This window comes from Scardinius erythrophthalmus (genome assembly GCF_964197995.2).
Source record: "Scardinius erythrophthalmus genome assembly, chromosome: 12".
Lineage (NCBI taxonomy): Eukaryota > Metazoa > Chordata > Actinopteri > Cypriniformes > Leuciscidae > Scardinius > Scardinius erythrophthalmus.
In genome coordinates, this window is record NC_138232.1 from 18643482 (window position 1) to 18666690 (window position 23209).

General features: G+C 36.9%; 1 protein-coding gene across 2 annotated transcripts; it reads left to right on the forward strand.

Annotated features, from left to right (window-relative positions):
* Positions 1–823: 823 nt before the first annotated feature.
* Positions 824–23188, forward strand: tbc1d23 (TBC1 domain family, member 23). Of its 2 annotated transcripts, XM_081380311.1 has the most exons (19): positions 882–937; positions 7743–7857; positions 8883–8988; positions 10056–10260; positions 10669–10792; positions 11194–11318; positions 11906–11952; positions 12086–12189; positions 13926–14048; positions 14650–14742; positions 14967–15137; positions 15238–15280; positions 16375–16481; positions 17072–17208; positions 17483–17527; positions 18396–18484; positions 19277–19412; positions 20084–20278; positions 21797–23188. In XM_081380311.1, exons 1-19 carry the CDS (start codon positions 900–902, stop codon positions 21879–21881), a joined length of 2088 nt encoding a protein of 695 aa, XP_081236437.1. In that variant the 5' UTR covers positions 882–899; the 3' UTR covers positions 21882–23188. The 2 variants fall into 2 exon arrangements, with proteins under 2 accessions (XP_081236436.1, XP_081236437.1); XM_081380310.1 differs by lacking the exon at positions 17483–17527 and having other exon boundaries at positions 824–937.
* The last annotated feature ends 21 nt before the right edge of the window (positions 23189–23209 follow it).

Below are 23209 nucleotides of genomic sequence, written 5' to 3' on the forward strand. Positions count from 1 at the left end.
AATGATAGGCTATCAGGTCTCAAGATTATTTTTTGCAAAACATTGTGTGAAAACAGACCCCCTATGACATAATATTCTTCAACCAGGTGCTGAAGTCCTTGGTCTCCTGGAGGAAATTGATATAATTTTCTTGGACGCTGACCCTTTGTCTAGGCTATAAGTGGAATTTCCCTGAATAATTAAAACGTAGTATAAGAAAAAATAAAATAATTAAAACTTTAGTGGAATAATACATATAGAGGCTATATCAAAATTATTTGTCTAATATAATAGGTTATTTTACCCTCTAATAAAAATGTTCATATCCACCCAAAAATGCTTGAAGGCTATATAGGGCGTAAACGTATACTATATATTTAAAAAAAAAAAAAAAGAAAAAGAAAAAAAACAAGGATAACCATTATGTAGCCTAAATTAAATCTCTGTAATACACTATTTTCTGGAATGATCAATGTTTGTCGCCTCCTTTGCTGATGAGGCTATTTTCGGTCACGTGGCAAATAAATTAAACTTAGACCAGAAGATACAGTCGAGTGGTTAACTATTTGGTTTATTCAATAACACATTACATATGACATAAATCATACAATAAGGGGATGCATCATGGCAGAAAATGAATAACAATTTATTTCAAATCAATTAAAAAGACAGTGGGCTACATGCACAAGCACAAAAAAGTGAAAGACTAATTTATGTTAGAGGCAGGCAACAAGTGTCATACCGTGTTGAAACCGACCAGGTCTAGAATGCAATTTTTTTATTCATCAAAGCTTAAGTCGCGCGCCGCTGAATATCGCGTTCTACGTCACGTCTAGACTAGTGTCAAGCGCGCGCATGTGGTCCTAGCGACAGGACGCTGGTATTTACGACACGGTTTGACGTGGACCGTCACCACAGCAATGGCGGATGCTGTAGGGGAAGTGCTTCAAGGCAGCTGGTAAGAAAACACCACTGATCAAATTTTACCGCAGAACGATTTACTGGTCCCAGTCTGATATTATCACTTGGAACTTGAAGTCCGTTGAAGAGAGATTATTAATCACGTAGTTTTTTCCACGACATCCGTTTGTGAGACAGCGATGCTGTGCTAAGCAGCTACTCTGGCTAGTCAAAGCAGTTAGTGTATTGTTTTGAGACTCCAGCTGTTTCTCAGACCTTCTCAGCAGTTCGACATAGTCCTTTTATTTTTATGGTGATCTGTATAATATGTCTTCTAAGAGATTAAATATGTCATTGTTGTGTTTCCTTAGCAGTTGGCTGTGTTAAAACAGCTTTTGCTAGGTGTTAGCGTAGCTTTGGACAGAATGGACACAATAGAGTTGATGATGATTATGATAATCTCTTATCTCCTGTATTACTTCACTATGACCATGTTTTTCCCCTAACGTTACTTATATGGTATGTATGATTGCAGTTTACGGTATTCGGCTCTCCTTAAAAGTGTGAATTATTCTGTTTAGCTCTGTAAGACATATTTAATAGCTGTGGTGGTTTTCTGGAATTGAAAAAATAAATAAATCTGAACATGGGTGGTTCACCCTTTTTTGGTACTTCCTCAAGTGATTCTTCTGAATGAGTATGGACTCTTTTGTGAATATTTCAGTATGTCTTGTACAGATTTGAAATAAGTATGAACATTAGAAACTCCTCCCAAGTTATAAATGCTTGAGGAATTCAGCCCAACTACATTGACTGCTTATTGACGTCAACATTTTTTTCTGCTTTATTGTTTATCTGCACATGTGGCGTAGAAGTTCAACAGAATTATTCTGAGAAGAATTTTGAACCCTGATGTAATTCACAGCCATGGCATTTGTAAACTCTTTTTATATTGAAGGTCACCGCAAAGTACTCTTTTTCTCATAATCCACTATTACCATTATAGTTTTTAAAAATGATTTTGCTTAACAAGAGATACACTGTGTAATGACAATTAAATCGGCAAAAATACTTTCAATCCTAGATTTTTAATGATTCCTCTAACTTCTTTTAGTGAGCCTTTGTGTCCTCTTCCTCTTATGCTGAATATGGACCTTCCTGTTTTCATAGACAATGACAAGGAAGACAAATGACTCCCTAGGAGAGATAAAAGGAGCAAAGTTTGTGGCAGGGTGGTAGGCTATATATTTCAGGCTGTGATTTCTAAGTCCATTATTAACCACAGATGTTTGCATGTTAATTAGGTTGCACCTTAAAAAGAATGTATTGACTGTAAAGCTTCATACCTCATTATTCAGGCATTCATCCTAAATATGTGGCAACTTGCATTTTTTTCACCCCAGGTTTGAATGCTTGGTATGGCTTGTTGTTAGACAGCTTTCTTCATCTCTAGGGTGTTTTCACACCTAAAAGTCCACACCAAGCACTGAACCAAAGTGTTTTGATACATTTTATACATTCGGTAAGTTTTGGTTTGGTTTCACATTGCAATTATGCGAGCGCACTAAATAACTTTACATGCTTTATCCTGTCATCATCATCTATGTGGGCTGCATCTTGACATTGATTGATTTGTAAACGGACGCCCACCTGACGTCAGCGTGTTGTCAATTCGGCGGATGACTTTGACAAGAATGAAAAAATAAATAAAAATTTTTTGACAAGAATGAATGAACAGACGCATATCGTTGCCACTATACTGTTACGGCATTACTACCTGCAACACCAACTATACTCGAGGGCCGAAGCTAGTTCAAATTCGCCAAATGAACGTCCTCGTTGTGCGAACATTTTATCGTTGCCTGCGGGAAAGGAGGACAAGACTGCAAGTAATCCTGCGAGAACCACCAGAACTTCTTGTAAATGATCTGAAAGTCCGAACCATACAGAAATTGCTTTCCCACTAGAAACGAACCAAACCTTTGTTAAGTTTGATCTGGACCGAGACTACCTCTTTTCGTCTGACCAAATCTCCTCTGTTTGTGGTCCGGGGGTACCCTGGTAATCCAGAGTTCTCGCGAGAGCACAAGTTGAATTTGCTCAGCGAGTTACTCTGGTGTCGAGTAATGATGCTCATTAAATATGCCCCTCGATCTGAGCTGCACCAATCACATCGGTGTATCTGATATAGGCGGGCCAGACGCGAGCTAAACAGATGACGACAGCGCTGTGACGTCGAAGTCATTAGTAAACATTGCAAGATGGCTAATTGGCTATGGATGAATACCAGCTGTTTGAAACGGCTTTGGCCGCTACAATGAACGAGTTAGACTTGGCTTTTTATCTAAAACAGGAACGAAGACGCCGCTCGAATCGTTTCTTTGCAAGAAGGACGTTTTTGCTGTTTTGCCGTCCGGATGCGGTAAGAGTATAATCTACCAGTTAGCTCCGCTGGTAGCTAAGCATATGGGGTTTATTGTTGTGATTGGTCGTAGTGTTATCCAGTTGCGTACAGTGAGATTTTCAAATGCATGCTTGGTGCCGCCCCTCGAGCTGGCCGAATTTCATTAGTCGATGCCAGACCATTAATCTTTTAGATTTAGGTCTGGATTTCCAGGCTAGTCCGGGGGAGGTTTAACACCTGTAATTTTGATTCGGATCAAACTGAAAAGTCCGGATCAAACAAGGTAGGTGTGAAAGGGCCCTAAGAGTATGTCAGGACTTTAGAGTGATTGTGGAACACATCATCAATAATCAACTTGATTTCTACTACAGTTACACCTTTACAGTGTTTAGTTTTCTTGATGTATTTATTTAACCATGTTTTTCCACTGGTGTAAATAAATGTGTCACCATGGTGATGTTGTTTAGGTCGATAACAAATGAGGTTTTGTCAAAATTGCGAAAACGACTTTTGATAGTCTTGGAATAATCAGTTAGAATGGGTTGAAAATGATTATGCTGTAAAAAACATTCATGCCATTAACTACTATATTGCAGGTTCTTATTACGCAATTAAGTGTTTTGTATTATTGCTCTAAAAAAGAGTTTATTTTGTAATGCGTCAGGGGTGTTTTTGCTGCAGCTGAGAAGAGGTTGTGTGTGTGAAAGAATTGGAGCATCTGCGGTGTGTTTGTGTGAGTGATGCTCATTGTTTGATTTCAGCACAGTTGTTCTCAGCAGTAGTGTGTGAGAGTAGGGCTTTGTCTGCCAGTTTCTTTCCCTGGCAGTATAGCAGATGGCAAAGAGGCCTCAGAGGATTTCTCGTTTTTTTTTTTTTTTTTTTTTTTTTAGCTTAAAATGCAATTTAGTGCAAGTCGAGTGCTTGTTTGTTTTTTTTCTCCTGAAGAACCCTGTACCAGGTTCTTGGCTTGTTCTGCTAGTGTCTAGGATTTGTAATAGCTCTTGGAGAAACCCTAGAGGAGAGTAAAGTGCAGAAGAGCAGTGCAGAGAGACTGAATACCCTTTTGACTGAATATTGAATTTGGTAGAAGCCTCTTTCTGCAGCTGAATTCTCAGTAATGTGTATTCATCGCACAGCCATGTCAGCTACCGTGTATACACACACCTCATTTGTTGTGGTGATATTAATTTCTGTATAGTTGCTCAGCATATTGCTCATAAATGATTCATGCCACTGCTGTTCACACAAGATGCTTTTTGTTTTTTTCCTGTGCTATTTTTTGTTGTTTAAATAAAAATGCATTTGACTGAATAAGAATAAATTCATCAGACACTTAACACAAATAATTATTTTTCTCCTTAATTCTGGTATAGGTTAATTAGAATAAGTTGCCATTGTCTTTATACTCTCTTTATATTAAAGGGGTTAGTTCACCCAAAAATGAAAATTCTGTCATCAATTACTCACCCTCATGTCGTTCCAAGACTTTTGTTTATCTTTGGAAATGAAAGTAGTTCATCTTGGTAATGAAATCTGAGAAATTTCTGTCCCTCCATAGGAAGTCTATTCTCACAAAACTTCTTCAAATCGTTCATAAAAAAGATTGTAAAATAAATCCATATGAATTAATCCAAGTCAACTGAAGAGACACGATTGCGTTATATGATAAACAGTTTTAATTTAAGCTTTTATTCACGTGAACACATTGATCAGTAAACGAACATGTTTGGGGTCAGTAATTTTTTTTAATGCAATTTAAGGGTGCATTTTATTGATCAAAAGTGACAGTACAGACATTTATGATTAGGGCTGGGCGATATGGAGCAAAAAATATATCTCGATATATTTTGCTATATCTCGATATACGATATATATCTCGATATCTTTACAGGAAAAATAACCCCCCGAAAACTACTGCAAAAACAAATATGCCAAATACCACAAAGTCTTTTTTTATTGAAGTGCAAATAGGTAGGCAGTTCATGTAGGAACAAAGTGCTTCTGCGACATTTAAAAAAAAAAAAATCCCTGTATACAAAAATAATAATTTAACTGTAAAATAAAGGAAGAAATAATACATATTGCACTATTTTTAATAAACCTGTATAGAAATATCATTACTAATTTTGGCAAATAAATAAAAAAAAAATGCCACATATCCCCCCAAAACTGCACAACTGTAGAGTAAAACATTAATTAAAAAAAAAGTGATAAAAATGCATCTAAAAATTGACATGATTGTTACAAAATCACACTGTCTGGGGCCTCTGGGGAACTCAGAACAACTGCTAGCATAAAGTTTAAGGTAAAAATAACTGCCATTAAATTACAGTATCTTACTACTATGCAATTAGATAAACTGTTCATTCATTACATCACTTTACCTCTGTCTTTATCCACCTTTATCCTCTTCTCTTCTTTTTGACACTGTATATAGCAGAATAGGTAACTTAGGCTAATGCTAATTTATAATGTGTCATGTAAATTCGGCCATCCGTCACAATCAGGAAACTTTCACCGTGTCTAGACCTGGCGCGAGCTGCCAGGCCCGTTTCTACAGGGGAGCATGTTAAGTGTGAGTGTTTTTATCGCCCTCAAACAAAAGCAATGCGGCGAGAGGCGACGCTACACAAAAAATGACCAACAACAACTGATCGCGCGCGCGCGCTGTTTCTGACGCACTTCAAGCACTCGCTGGGCGGGGAAAGATTGATGTGCCTGACCGAACTCGGGGGACTTGGTTGAATGAGACAACACGCGAGGGGAGGGGGAACAAAAAAAGCAAGGAGGCGGAGGAGGGCGAGGGCGAGCGCGAGCACAACACAGAGAAGGCAAACAAGCAAATTGGCGAAATCAGAATTAAATATAAACAATATATCGATATATACGATATGTCAAAATCCATATCGAGTTTAAAAAATATCTCGATATATCGTAAATATCGAGATATCGCCCACCCCTATTTATGATGATAAAAATGATTACAATGTAAAAATAAATACTGTTCTTGCGAACTTTCCATTCATCAAAAATCCTGAAATTAGCAGCCTATTATGTTTTACACAAAAATTAAGCAGCACAACCTATTTAGACATTGAACATTGATACTTGAGCACCAAACTGATCATCATATTAGAATGATTTCTGATGGATTATATGACACTGAAGAATGGAGTAATGGCTGCTGAAAATTCAGCTTTGCCATCACAAGAGTAAATTACATCTTAAAATATATTAAAATAGAAAACAGATTTTTTTTTAATTCTAGTAATTTTTCACAATATTACTACTGTATGTTAGATGCCTTGGTGTGATTTCTTTCAAAAATATCTTAAATCTTTCATACCCCCTGCTAGGGCTGCATGATATATTCAGCATCAATCTCGTGCACATCCGCGATAGTCACATCGCAGTATGAGAAATGTCAAGTAGGGATTAATAGATCCGTGATCCGAACGGGCCAGCTGCTTCCCAGGTTCGGAACACATGATCATTGATTAATTGCAAAGTTTAACCATCATCGAGTGAAAGTTTATCATTTGCATGTGTTTTTAAGTCCTGCAAGTTTAAAAATCAAGTCAAAAAATCTGTGCACACAGAGCTGCACAGACAGCACGTGAACAGTGAAATCAGTTCTCTTTCTCATCCTTTTGAGCTTAAACGGACACGTGCACACAAAATAAAGTCAAAATGCCAGTCTTGGCGAGTATCCTCATAAACACAGTGTTGTAAACAATTGAGAAAGAAAACGGATATGTATATCATTATATTGGAACCGTGCATTTGTCTTAAAGCAAAAGCATCCTAAACAGCAGCTGTTCGTGTCACCATTGTAAATCAAACAACAAAGCATTTTTGTAGCTTTAACAAATATAAATTGTATTCATTAATTATATTAGTAATATTCTATTTATGCAGTGAAGACTTTGATTTTACATTTGATTATTCAGTTTCTGTACCTGAATACTGTTAGATTTACCTACCTGTAAAACTGCTTATTTCATTTGTATCTTTCTTCTATAGTATTTTATCTATGCTTGTAAGTATTATTTTTCTTTGCAGATGCACTCCGCTAGTCCGCTACAAAATCATCCTAGAATGATTCATTCTTTACAAATAGAGCTATTAAAATCATCTGGTGAAATTGTTTTCATATCGCAATATACTGTATATAGCAGAAACACAAAATATCGCAATGTAGGTTTTTTCCAATATCGTGCAGCCCTACCCCCAGCTTTTGAGTCGTAGGAAGAAATATAGAAATTTTATATAATGTTTTTAAAACCCTTCTGTTTCTGCTTGCATAGTTGGTAGCATAGTTTCTGCGTACATGTAGGTAATGCAAACACTTGAATTCAGAAAACTTGAATGTGGTCAATCTGCCCTTGACTTCTGCTGAGTGAAGTTTGAGTGGTCAGGTCACAGTGTGTCATGTGTACATTTACTGTGTTTTCTGAAGGAATCAGGATCTGGCAGATGCTCTTGACTTGGCAGAATGTGATCTGGACACTGATCAGGATGGTGTCATCCAGGTCCGAAACCTTTCCCCACCACAGCGGGCAAAGTTATGGATGGTAAGTGTATAAAGACTAAACAGCTTGACTAATCAGCCTGTGTAGCCTCATGTGGAAATAGACTATTTGTATTATGAAAAAGCTGTGGAAAGATTGTACATGTGTGTTGATGAGAGAGACAGAAAAAGTCTTATGTGTAAAATACATAAGAGATCCATGCAGGGCTTTGTTTTAAAGAATTTCCCTCAGAGTCAATGGGTCCCAAAGGGCTTTAGAGAGCCTCTGTATTGATCAGATGGCCATTAAGGAAACTGTAGCTTAGCTTGGAGTGTAGGACCCTTTAAACTTACCCCCGTAGGAGATTAGCTTATATCTAATGGTTTGCTAATTAGAGTTGTCATGATACTGGAATTTCTGCCATATATACCACCATCCAGATAATTTGTTATATCATAATTTTACACACAGGGAGGCTTTGTTTGAATTCAACTACATTTAGAAAAAAAGGCCAGTAAACAGTCAGTAATAGAATAAATAAACAAATTGAAAACAATAGCACAAATAAGTACAATAGAATAAAGAGACAAATTAAATAAACATTAAAATAAAGGTTTTTCAGGTGGGTCTAACAGTAGTATTCAGAAAAGAAATACTGCAGAATTTTAAGTAATCAAATGTAAAACAACACTGGATAGTTTCTATTCTAAAAATTAAATACAGACTAATGCTTACAAATAAAGTTACAAAAGTTATTCTGTCAAGATCAGCGAGTGATTTTCTCTTTGTTCTTTGATTAACATGACAGAAAGCATCAGGTTTATTAGGCTGCTGTCACTATACGAGCTTATGCACGGATCCAATAAGCTGTTATACAACATGCGGAGAGGAGAGAGAGTGAGAATGTGCAGCTGGTGTTGTGTATCAATATTGCAGAAAAGGAGTATTGGAACTATTTCAGATATTTCAGTATCAATATCGAAATATCAATATTTTTGACAACCCTAGTGCTGCTGATAAAGCCTTGTTGAACTGTAGGTGTTTTCTCTGTTTAATTTTCTAAGTTTTAGTTTCATGTTTGTTGACAGATTGCTTTGAACGTGTCTGGTAAAGGAGATAGTCTGTCCTCATGGGATGGGGCTTTGGACCTAGCAGAACAGACGCTCATTCACACCCGCAGTCAGCAGATTATTGGTGAATCACCTCTCCTCATTTTCAATTTGTCATTTATGCGTGGTTATGTACTACACCATATGACCAAAAAAATAATATCTTAGTATTTTTGGCTATATGGTTATATGTCTCTGTATTTTATTCTTTTTTTATTTGGATAAAAAACAAAATTTGTATTTATTAAAAGAAAAGAAGTTATTTCACATCCTGCCCAATGTTGTTCTACAAACAACAGGCTCTGAGATCTGCACACAAAAACAATTGGTTTCACCAACCACTCAAAACCAAAACAAATAGTGTTCCAACCAATCACCGACAGGGGGAGGGTGTTGTGAGGTTTTGTGCTCGTGTACGGCTGCACGCGAAGTCGGAGTTGAAGAAGAAGCTGGCTCAAAACCTCACAACACCCTCCCCCTGTCGGTGATTGGTTGGAACACTATTTGTTTTGGTTTTGAGTGGTTGGTGAAACCAATTGTTTTTGTGTGCAGATCTTAGAGCCTAGGCTGCCTACAGAGACGCGTTTTTTTTGACGGCATGCTTATGGGGCGGGCAGCTAGCGGATCGTTAGGAAAGATTAGATGAATGTGATAAAAAATTTTGGGGCCTGAAATCACTGATACAACCTTTAATGTTTGATCAAAATGTCATAACTCAGTCTTCCAGTGAAAATGACAGACTTTCAGTGACTTATACCGGACTTCTCTAATTATTTTGTTTGCTTGAACCCCACCTCTCCACAATCAACTGCAAGCTTGCAACCAAGCCCATTTTTGATAAGTTGTTTCAATCACAACGTCACGTTGCGGAAGAAAATCTCTATTCCATTTTATGGTGAATTAATTTATTATCACAAGTACAATTGAAAAAAAAAATTTTTTTTAATTTCCTGTATAAAGGTTAGTTAGTTATTCTTCCTTGTTCTTTCTGTAAAAATAGCTAGTGTGGCAAGAACAAGGCATCAAGCAATGTACTACTACTTTTCCCACAAGCCGTAGTTTACAGTGTTGTGAAATACAGCCCCATAAAAATCAGTAGGATTTTTTTATATAATGATGCTAATCTTTGACCTCTGCAATCTTTGCATATAGATGAGCTGGGGATACCAGTGGAGGAAGGGCGGGACCTGGTGTCAGATGTGGAGTCAGTGATCACCTTCTACTGCAAATCCAGAAATGTCACATTCACTCAAGATCTTAGTTGGCCACACATCCTCAAACCACTCTTGGGCTTACAGCTGTCCCGTAGAGACCTATACAACTGCTTCTATGCCATCATGAATAAATACATCCCACGGTAGTAGGAGTATTCATCTGTCTGTGTTTATACAAAAAAATAATAATAAACAAAACCCCCACAGTTTTGCTTTTAATCTTTTTTTTTTTTTTTCACTCCAAAACTTACCTGATCCAGGATTTATTTGTGCAATGACAAGTTTGGTTTGATGTAATTTGATCAAACTTTAATAATAATAAATAATAATAATAATAAAATGTTGCGTATTATGTAGAAAATCAGAATCCCTGAAATTACCATGTCTTGTCTAAAAAGACAAAAGGCCAGTTTTGAAATGTTCAGTTTTGTTCAAGGTGATTAAATTCCACCAACTTTAACTGTGAAACACTTTAGGCTGGCAGAGGGGGAACATGCATGCTTTGTATATCAGTTTCCTTGATTTAGTGTCATATTGTTTGTCCTTTGCAGAGACTGTTTTGTGAAAGGACGGCCGTTTCACCTATTCAGGCTCCTGTTGCAGTACCATGAGCCTGAACTCTGCTCCTTCCTGGATACAAAAAAGATCACTCCTGATTCCTACGCCATTAGCTGGGTCAGTCTTTTTCTGGCAATAGTTGATGAAATATTTGGCTTGGTACAGGAGTGTCCAAACCTGCTCGTACACGGCCAACGAATTTAGCTCCAAGCCTCCAACTTACCCCAACACACCTTCTGGGAGTTTCTAGTAATCCTCATGACCTTGATTAACTGGTGAAGGTGTGTTAAATGAAGGTTGAAGCTAAAGTATGCAGGACATTGGCCCTCCAGGAGCATGATTGGACACCCCTAGCTTAGTATATCAATTATACGTAACTTATACATGCTATGGAGCTAGTCTGAAAAAAGTGTTATGGTCATATTCCTAGAATGAATCAAATATACATGTATCATTTTTGCTAAAGAACTTCACACTTAAATACATTTTTTTTTTTTTTGCATTCCTGTTTCTTGTAGCTGGGCAGTCTCTTTTCTAGCCACTGTCTCCCTGAGGTAACACAGGCCTTGTGGGATGTTTATCTCCAACAGGCTGACCCTTTTCTCATCTTCTTCCTCTTGCTCATCATCCTTGTCAATGCCAAGTATGTGACAGTTCAGACTGTTCAGTGCACTTAGTTGAGTAAAGGGGTCTTATTATGCTCATTCACAGGTTCATAATTTTGTTTATGGCATCTACTAAATATGTTCATACATCGTTTAATGTTCAACAATTTACATTGTTGTAGGGCCTGTTTTCACCCTCTGTCTGAACACTCTGTTTTAGTTTCAGTTTTGTATAAAACCCACCTTCCGCAAAGCCCAGTCTGCTTTGATTGGTCAACCACCTCAATCTGTTGAACAGTAAGTTGGTCTACCACTTAAAGCGTGTATCGGAAATGTAATTCCCTTACCATAACCGGTATATATATTGACATGCACGTTCCGATTGTACATTGTACAATCGAGGCATTTGCGAGAGTTCAGAAACCCTGCTTACTGATATAGAGAATAACTCCCTTTGGAGTGGACATTGTGCTTTCTAACTTTGCATCGCTTTTTCATGCACAACATTACACAGTAAAGAAAAAAGCATAATAGGACCCCTTTAATGAACTACACTATGGCAGTTCTACTCGTGTGTTCATGAGATCAAGTCAAAATATGTTTTTCTTCTTTTTCTGATGTCCAGAGACAGCATTCTTGCCCAAGAAGGAGATGGCAAAGAGGAGATAATCAGTAATTTTTTTTTTTTACTTTTAATTGTTTAATTTAATGCATTATTTAATAATAATAAAAATACATTACAAAAACCTGTTGCATTGTGACAAGTGTACAGCTGTAATTTTTGTATTATTATTTTTTTTCTCAGAAATGCTGGAGCTGTCTCCGTCATTACTAGAGGCAGAGGACATTGAAGACTTGTTCTCTTTAGCACAGTATTACAACAGCAAGACGCCTCTATCGCTTAGAAAGGTAAGCATTATATCCCCATTATATGCTTACCTTATATAAGGTAAGCATTATATCCCAGCATTATATCCCTAAAGCTAAAGCATTATATCCCTTCTTATTTCCAACTTCCTAGAGATATGATGCACATCACAATAGATCAGGAACTGTGGTGCATTGCAATAACATTGCATAATTTAAAAGTTTTATAATCAAATTTGGCTGAATCACAATTCCTGTTTTCCACCCTCAAATGTAATACCTTTTAAAATAGTTAATATGTTTGTTATGCCACTTAAGATGTTTTATGACCTTACATTTCACAAAACTGAGGAGCTGCAGGCTTTTTTTTATTCACACACAGTACACAGGGTTCCAGACTGCGACCAAAATGGTCGCATATGCGACCATTTTTTGAGAATGTGCGAGTTAAAATTTGATGTGGTCGCATTTGTGCGAGTACATGGTCATGTACTACTCAGTTAAATTCACGCATGTATTTTCCTGCATTGAACTTGTTTTAGCGCCCGCCAAAGTCTTATTTGATCGGTGAGTAATGTAGATGAACTGCCGCCCTTGTTTAACCTGTTAGAAAGAGCAGAGAGAGAGAGACCCGGTCGCGCGCGCGCACTCTCTCTCTCTTCGGAGCCAGGCGAAAGTGTAAACAAGACGAACACCGTCTCCAAACTAGGCGCTGTCTTGCGCTCTCTCCCGCGCGCATACTAATCAAAATAAATCGACATGGTGGTAAAAGGTCGGAAGAGTTTCCATCGAGCATTCGGAGATTTTTTTTCCCCCCTGAATTACCACTGGGTGTGAATTGTGCTAAATAAGTTGCCTTATCTTCTCTGAAAAGCGTTCCGGAAAATCAGCTGACATAAAACAACACTTTAATTAAACGAAAAAACTATCCAGTGATGAAATGTTTTCTGTGTTGACACAAATCTAGGATGTCCATGTCAGTGCTGGGATAATCACACAACGCGCATGACACGTCCAATTCGCGAACTAATGACTCTTTTGAACCGATTCATTTTAATGAATGGTTAAAAAAACTGATCTTTCCAACAGTGAACTCAGGAGACGTCTGAATCGGTGTATAACTAATCAGTAACACTTTACAATAAGGTTCTATTTATTACATAAATTACATAAAAAGTACAGTTTGCTTACTCAAGCTTAAGCTTTAAAATAAATAAAACCACTTGTTTTTTTGATAAGCATATGACTACATTTTTCCACACAGTGCTATCAAGAATCGATAAGAGAATCGTTAAAGAATCGGATCGATAAGCAGAATCGTCAGTGGCATTATTATTGATAAAATCTTATCAATTCCCATCCCTATGTGAAGACAGTAAAATTATAATCAAACATTAAAGAACATATATGTTTTTTATTAGTTTTTTTTTAGAGTTAAAAGATTAAAACATTTTGCTAACATTAGGTCTTGTGTCACTGTCAGTCTTATTACATCAGTGCAAAACTAGGTTATGCAGATTAAGACCACTATTCATCAGCATGCATTGATTAATCCCATGGTATGTAGCAAAAAAAAAAAAGGTGCGACCAAATCATATGCTGGTGCGACCAACTGAGAAAGTTGGTAGCACCAGTGCAACCAGTGGAAAAGTTAGTCTGGAGCCCTGGTACACATACATTTTACTGTTCGCCCACATCTCTATTCATTTACAATTGCAAGTGAATCACACTATCGAGCCCTGAGGTATTACATGCTTAAGTATTTGATGTGTGTGCAGGAGAACCATAATCTGTTTGGCAGCAGTCTGGTTGCCCTAAAAGAAGAGGACATGGACCTGAGTCAAGCACTCTGTCTGCCTGTATCCGTCCCTGAGATCCTGCAAGCCAACCAGCTACAACCTGTGAGTCCCCACTCCAAGATTACTGTTGAAGACCTCTCCAAATCATCTTTAATGATTATTAATGTTGTTGATAAGGGTTCAACATTAAAGGGATAGTTCACCCAGAAATTAAATTTGTCATTTACTATTTTTACTCCCTCATATCTCATGATCTTTGACAAATGAAGATAGCTTTAATGTTTTCATACTGTTCTTCAAAAAGTACATAAAGACATTGTAAAATTAATCTTTATGAATGAAGCAGTTAAGCCTTCTGAAGAGACTTTCAAGTCATTTAACTCAGGCTTTTATTCACATATAAACATTGATCATCACACATACATAGAACACATCAATTATGGTAAACATGCTTGATGTGTAAGAACAAATCTTTGTGAGTGTCAAGCATGCATGTTTGAGCTTCTGTTTGCCATATTTGATGTGCTCTATGTATGTATGTATGTACATTGCAAAAAACAATTTCTTCAAATTCACACCCTCTGACCTTGAAAACATCTTGATTTCTGCCAGCTTTGCATGCGAATCACCAACAGAAAATCTGTTTTCAGCATGTGATGCCCTATTTCAAGTGATGATATTTTTGCGGTTTTATGCTACTTAGGAGGGTGTGAGGTTTTTTGTAGTCGACTGCCGTCCTGCAGAGCAGTACAATGCTGGTCACCTCTCCACTGCCTTTCACTTGGACTCTGACCTGGTAAGAATTTTTGCAAGCAGAGAAGAATGCCTTTGATTTGAAAATGCAATTGCATTTGTAAATATTTGGCTTAATATGAACGTCAAATAGAGTTTCTGAATTAGAGATTCTGATCCACTTTGTTTCCACAAAAATACTATGTTTAATATGTGTAGCTGCCTCACAGAGGAATTGCACACAGCTCTGTGCACCTGTGTCCTTCACGTCCTTTTCTTGGTTCACAGATGCTCCATAACCCCTCTGAGTTTGCCCTGTCAGTGAAGTCTCTTCTGGAGGCACAGAAGCAGTCTCTGGAGTCGGGCTCTGTGGCCAGCGGAGAGCATCTGTGCTTCATGGGCAGTGGACGTGAAGAAGAGGACATGTACATGAACATGGTGCTTGCCCACTTTCTACAGGTGAGAACTGTGTCTGCTGCTACATATTGAATTGTTGTGTAAATTATTATTCAAAGAATTTCATAACTATTAGAAATAAATGTTCCTTTCCTTTGTCTAGAAAAATAAAGAGTATGTGAGCATAGCAAAAGGTGGATTTATGGGTAAGTTTTATTTTCAGTTGCAACATTAACACTTTTTTAATCATCTGTGCACTGTACCTTCTGGCCAAATTTGGAACAAAATGCAATTGATAAAATATCAACAAACAATAAGAGGCACACTATGTAACTTTTCACCACTAGAGGTTGTTTATTCAAAACAAAGGCGTAGCTTGATGATGCCTTGATTTCGTGGAATCATGGTAGTTGTTGTCTTCACCTCTACAGCCGGTGGAGAATACGACGGAACTCGGACAGAAATCATATTCATGGATGACCGGTAATGTATTAAAGATTTATTAATGCTACGAAAGCCGTTGGAGCGAAACGAGGCCGCTGGAGTGATTGCTAATGAGAGACAAGCACGACACACAGCTCGAGAGCAGTGGAGCTTTTATAATGCCACAGACTGCTTCTGCTTCTTCCGGTCATGCGTATGTAGGGTAACGCAACGCTGTTTTATCATGTCATACATTTGAGTGTGTTGAAAGTTGTTATAATGCTACTCTGTGCGTTCACTCGGCGGCTACTAAATGAGGCACTTGTTGCACACCGCAGTGAGCTTGATCGATATTAGGCACGGTCAATATGGTACTCACGGTAAATCAAGAAAACAAGATTTAAACAAAAAGACTAACTGTGTTGAGCTGTATAACGGTTCATTTTCTTTCGATGAATATATCCAAACAGTTGGTCACCTGTCAAATAAAACACATAATTTTTTAAAGCATCTTTGGTGTTTCCATGGTTTCTACAAAATATAACCGGAAATCGAGGGTAACGCGGGTATGATGTCATTGATAGGCGACGCATGGGCATGGTCCATGTCCTGGTTAAAACTGCTTATTTCTCTGCATTTAAGCATTCTTAGAAACATTTGGGATAATGTAAGTACACAAATCAACAAAATATATAGCATTGTTCTAGTGGTTTTTCAATATTTTGATCCAAAAATCTTACATAGTGTGCCTTTAAATAAATAAAATGTAATGCATTTGGATGCATTTATAAAATCTGATCAGCAGTTTTACATGGTGACAGAAGCAGTTTTATTGTGCTGATGAGACTCACTGCCTTTTTGTTTCTTTTATTCTCAGCATTACAGCAGCACCTGGCAGATATTAATGTTGAAGGGCCGGATAATGTTTATGTTCACTGGATTGTGAGCACCTCAGGATCCCACAGTAGCCTCAGCTCAGCTGATGTGAGTTTAGTGTGTATGTGAGTGTGAGAGATGTACGTTACATCATCAGATTGTGCATTAAAGCTCTGCTACTCACTACTCAGGGCATGCAGCCCATAAACCATGCTTTTGTGGCCCATGTCCTCCTCATCAACATTTTCTCAATCTGTTTTCAAGATATTTATGGTACTTCTCTGAAGATTTATCCTCCTTATTTTTTTTAAGTAGGAGCATGCATGGCCATTTTTTATCTTGAATGTGCGAGGCTTCCAGCTGTACAATTGATAAATGTATTATTGTAATTAAAACACAATGGCTTGTAGCTCAAATAGTTTTACTGCTTACTGCACTTTGTTATTCTTCTAGTTAATTACTTATAGTGGCTAAGGAATCTGAAGTCTCGCACACATTCATAGGAAACAGCTTACTTCCCTTTTGAAAAATAAGCTGAATACATGTAGCATCTTCCTTTCATTTTCTGGGTGGCATTTAGTGTCATCTAGTGGACATTGTATGTAAAGCAAGCCATTAAATTCAACTTCCATTGTGATAAGCAAATGCCTCTCAAACTTGGGTTAAGTTAATTCAGCCCATCTCTTATATTGATACAGGGGGAACTGAACAGCACAGATGGCAAAGGAGTTAAATCACTTGTCAACAAAATGACTTTTGCTCTCAAGTCAAAGTCAGTTAATGTGAAGGAGAAGATGATCAGCTTCATTGAAAACACTTCTACACCGGTGGACAGGTGAGCATCCTTAATCTTCAGTTCACCAGACAGGGATTCTTTCACATCCTTCTCTGCGGATATGTCCGTTTATTGATTAAAACAAAAAGAACAATTGATGAGAAGAAAAAAAGAGTTAAATGATCATATCTCTTTTTTTCTTTTTTTTTTACCCCTTACTTAAGAAAATAACTTAAATGATATTACATAGAGGCATTTATTTAAAGTGATTGATTATCTAAAGTCTTCTTTTTTTAATAATCCTCCCAACCTATGCCCTGTTATTTCACACTAGAATGTCTTTCAATCTACCCTGGCCAGACAAGGGAATACTGGATCGGTAAGACTTCATTACTGTTTGTCTGTGCCCCCTTCAGCGTGCATCCGGTTTCCGTAACTTGCCCTCTCAAGGTGGCGCTGTCAGCTTTAGCTCATTGTAGGGGTTTTCAAAACCCAGATTAAACGGCACACTCATGCTCTAACACCATACGCATCTGCATCACCTGCATCTATAGTACAAATATCCTATTCAGTCTTTTGAATTTCCTGTTTCCTGCTAAAATTCTTCAGAGAATATCATCAGAGTAGAGTAATATTCTAGAGTTTGTGACTTTGTCATCCACTACCAAATATTCACATGCATGTGTAGTAGAATTCACAAATACCACTCAGAATGGTGGAAGCTGTGAACCACAGGTATTTTTGTCACTTTGTGACCGTGTTGGCTGTTTTGACCTCTTTCACTGCATTTGCCACTTTGTGCCTTTGCTTGTTTTATGCCAGCAGTGTCTGTCTCACAGCCTGAAGTCTGAGTCCTCTTTGATGCCCCTAACTTGTGTGGAGGGAGACTGCAGTTCTTCATTGTTTTTATACAGATTTGATCTCTGCTGTGGAAGGCTGGGGCAATTTTGATTTAATGTTAAAGTTCTTCAGTTTTACTGTAAAATGGACTCTTAAGAGATTCGCTTTGTAAACTCTGGCCTTCCACACTTTGATTCTCATCTTTGTTAAAATGCAAACATGTTAACTTCCCTCTCTTCCAACTAACAGTATTCATCTTTCTAATCCTAGAGGACACCTCATCTCACTACCATGCTCTTAGAATGCCTGTTTTAGCACAAGGAAGACAATGCTACTGTGAAGGACAAACCTTTTTTCTTCTAGTGGCTCTTGTAAGTACTTCTGATGCTTTTTCTTTTTTTCTTTAGGCACGTAAGCAGCAGTGATCGGGTGGGGAAGCCATACAGGGGTGTGAAGCCTGTTTTCAGCATCGGAGATGAGGAAGAGTATGATACAGGTAAATACAAAGGTCCATCTAAACCAGGGACATTCAACCTGCTCCAGGCAACTCAACTTCCACTTTCCTGCAGAGTTTAGTTCAAGCTCCAATCAAACACGCACAAGCCAGTGTTGGTATTTGAAAATCCAACACAAAAACTGACACCTTTTAAGCTGAAAAACAAAATGCAAAAATATCACAGAATATACAGCTCAAGTCACATGGGATAATTCAGTGTTTGGATCGCATTTTACAGAGTTTGATGAGAAACAAACCAAAATGTTATTTATTTTTTTGTGGAAATCTTGACCTTGGATTTATGCCATGTCATACTGGCTTGCAGAATTCTTTTTAATCATAATTTCTATTAAGCAAGGTATTAGGGAACCAAAACAAAATATCTTTTAAAACTATATATTAACAAAATAACCTACCCTTTTTCCAAGACAATATTCAAAAGCCTTCCAATCTAAGCTGACATGTACCTCTGGAACATCTGTTGTAATAAAAATAAATATACTTAAAAATGTAATGTCAGTTTAATGTTGTACATCTTTGTGTGTGTGTGTGTGTGTGTGTGTGTGTGTGTGTGTGTGTTTTTAAGCGTTTTAATTAAGATTATTAATACAACTATAAGAAATTTTGTCGAGGCCCCCTATTGGGCCCCGGACCTCTAGTTGAGAACCACTGTACTAAACCTAACTTCTAGATATTTATAAATTCAACTTTTGGTACACTACACTCAGTCATCTCATATTTTGGTCCCTGTGTATTTCCTCATGTTTTCTTTTTTTCCTTTCCTTCTTTTAGATGAGATTGACAGTTCATCAATATCAGATGATGACAGGAAAGAGATTGTCAATATACAGACTTGGATCAACAAACCAGATGTGAAGCACCATATTCCATGCAATGAAGTTAAGGAGACTGGACACATGTTCCCAAGGTGAGGCCACATGTCTGAGCACATCAGAACTAGACATGGGATTGGTGCTCCACTGTGAGGCGAAATCATCAAATAAAAGTTTAAGTATAAAAAAAAAGTTCCTCCATTTAAAAGAAAAAGAAAAGAAGCAAGGTTATATTCTAACTTTATAACACAATTATGTTATATTCTGGCCAAGGTATTCAGTGGTTGCATGTGAAAAACTGTGATGTTAATAATTCAGCCTATCAGATACTGAGGCTTCCCAGCTGATAGATGGTTGGTGGGTGCATTTTAGAGCTGCACGATTAATCATTAAAAGATTGCGATCTCAATTCAAATACCCACGCGGTCTTATTCATAGATGTCAATGATTCAGCCATGTCTATTAAACCTTCGAAAACTATCACGTTCAAATCTGTGTTCATGGTGCCGCTGACACAGAGAGAGCAGTTATCATGGGTAAGAAACGTCTTTTCAACCACACATATTATTCCTGTCTTACAATTATTCAATAATTGACTCTTCAAATGAAGATTGTATCAATTACATAGTTACGCCAGTAGGTGGCGACAAGTGACTGTTAAAAATATATATTTGTCATTGAAACATTCATTCAAGAGATTTGTTAAAAAACGCTGATTCATCCAGTAGTGAAACAACAGTTTTATTTATTGTTTTATTTTCCACAGTCACCTGCTGATCACTGCAACACACATGTACTGTTTGAGAGAGATCGCCGCCCGAAAAGGTTTTGCTTACATCCAGTCCAGGCAGGCCCTAAACTCTGTGGTGAAGATCACCTCCAAGAAGAAGCATCCAGAACTCATCACTTTTAAGTTTGGCAACAACAATGCTGCAGGAGTGGAGATAGTGGCTGTAGAGAGGTATGGTGAATATGACAACAGGACACCAAGAGACCTTTATGTATTTTAACTCCAAAAATACATTCATATTATTATTATTATTATTTAAGAATATATTATTCATATTTTGAATTTACTTTTATTTTTACACTTTCAGTTTTTTGTCTTTTGTGCTTTTGTCATTTTTATACATTTTCTTTTCTTTAAATTGTACTATTTAAGAATATATTATTCATATTTTGAATTTACTTTTATTTTTACACTTTCAGTTTTTTGTCTTTTGTGCTTTTGTCATTTTTATACATTTTCTTTTCTTTAAATTTTACTATTTAGATTTAATTGTTTTTATTTCAGTTTTAGTTTGTTCATTTATTTATTTATTATTTCCCATTAGTAAGTTTAGTGCTTCAACTTAGTCACAATATGTAAGATTTTTGTATTAAAATATCCAAAAGCTACTAGAACAATATAATGTAATATTTTGTTGACTTGTGTTGTTACATTTTCCCAAATGTTTTCAAAAATGTTTAAATCCAGAGAAATCAGCCATTTTAACCAGTGTAACAGCTCGTGTCATTGCGTCGTCTGACAATGATGTCATATCCGCGTTACCCTCGATTTCCGTAGAATTAACTTCTGTAGAAACCATGGAAACACCAAAGACGCTTTAATAATTATGTTATGTGTTTTATTAGATAAGTGAGCAAATGTTTGGATACTTTTATAGACCTGAAAACGAATCATTGTTATATAGCTCAACACGGTTAATCTTATTGTTCGAATCTCTTTTTTTCTTGATTTACCCTGAGTAACATTTTTGTACCATTCCTCAGAGACAACGCTATTTTGTCAAGTGGCTAACATAGCATAATCAGAAAGAGATTAATTTGTAGTAACAGTAATACAGCCATACATACAATATTTTAAAATTAATTGCATTACGTTTAGCAACACAAGCTACATGATATTCTAATATCGATCTAGCTTACTGTAATGTGCAACAAGTGTCTCATACCAGCCGCCGAGCGAACGCACAGAGTAACATTATAACACAAAATTTTCAACACACTCAAATGTATTTTTAGTGTGATTGTTTTGACCAAGTTAAACAGCAATACATTAGCTCATATATGAACATGGTTTCTACCTGAGTCCCGACGGATTGCTTTCCATCGGCTGTGGAGGTGTAAATGAGACCTCCCATGATTCCACACTTATTCACGCCATCTAGTGGTGAAACTTAAGTGACCTCTAGTGGTGAAACTTGCATACTCTGCCTTTAAATATATTTCATTTAGTTGCCAAAGCAAAATTTATAATTTATTCTATTATTTAGATATTTCATCCAATTATTTTGTTTCAGATTTATTTCAATGAACAAAATTGTTTTAATAGTTTTAGTTAATGATAATAACAGTATATGCAAATGTTCTTAGGTTTTTTTTTTTTTTTTTTTTGCATCACGGCATCTGGTGTCATTTACTTGTCTTTGTGTAGTTTGCAAGATTATAAGCATATTTCTTGTCTTCTCTTCTCAAGGTATTTAATTCCAGACGCTGGTGACGCCACTAAAGTCATCAAACAACAAATCATGAAAGTTTTAGATGCTATGGAGAGCTCTTAGTGACAGAGACATCAGAAATGCTTCACTCCGGTCATCCAGGAGACAGCCACAGCTCCAACCAAAACAGCCTGAAGGGGAAGGGGGTAGTAGAGCATTCCCACACTTTTTTTGTTTTGTTCTTTTTTCTTGTCATGATCCTCCTCCCTGGGCAACACTGACGTGGAATACTGTCAAGACTCTTTGGGCACGCTGCCATCATGATTGACGGGAGTTCTAAAACTTTGGGCATGGAGATGTCAAAATGAGCCTGCATTATGGTGATTTTGTTCATTTTGCTTTGTGATTTCGATTTCTGATTTGAGAAACTGACCTAATTAAGCAAGTTAGATTTGTTATCTATCTGTCTCGAGCCTTAATGAGCTATAGCTGTTTTATATGAGTCTCAAACAGGTCCTCTGGGTGAGAAAACGGTTTTGGAACCTCAATCAAGGAACCTCATTGCTCTTTTTCTGCTTTAATGTTTGAGCTCACTAATTATTTTGCCATTTGAAGATGTAAGCATCATATATTACTGAATACTCATGTAACAGAAAAAGTTTTGACATATTTATCAGAGCAGTGTTTTTACAGCAAACAAATTCACCTGGAGCCTCATCACAGGCATTGAGGTGAATATATACTTAATTTTCATATGTGGAAAGTATGGTTGCTTGCAGAAGAGGCTGCGCCAGTGTGACACACACATATACTTCCACACAACTCTGCTGCTTTCTGTACTGATTCACTAAAATGCCCAGAAATTGTTAACCTTTTGTTGGATCACCTGGTTCCATGAAGTTATCTTGTGATTGTTGCTTTCGAGATTAAAAGGAATGGGTTGATGAGACAGTGACAGTAAAATGAGACCTCTATAAGTAATGGCCAAGTTTACGAGAGAATGTATTAAGAAAGTTGAAGATGTGAACCAGCATCTGTTGAGTAGTTATTCAGTAATGCAAGTATTATGTATTGATGCTGAAAGCACTAAAGAAAAACTGGCTTGTGAATCCAGTGTCCATCAAAAATAAATATATACATAAACTATTTACCAGTATCAAACATAATCTATACATAAACCTTAACAGAGGTCAAATCAGTGTGAGGAAATGGTAACCTTTTTGGAAATAGTCCTGTCAGTTTCACACTATGCAAGTGCTTAAAAATTGAAGTCTTAAATGAGAATAAGATTCTTAAAATGACCTGTAAATTAAAATATGTTCATAGGATTATCCCCAATGCTCAACTTTTCAACCTTTGTTTGTCTGTTAAAACCACAGAATGCTACTGATAATATCTCCTGTTTAAATAAATCAAAATGAGGTCCATCATGTCTGACTTCTATTTGAATG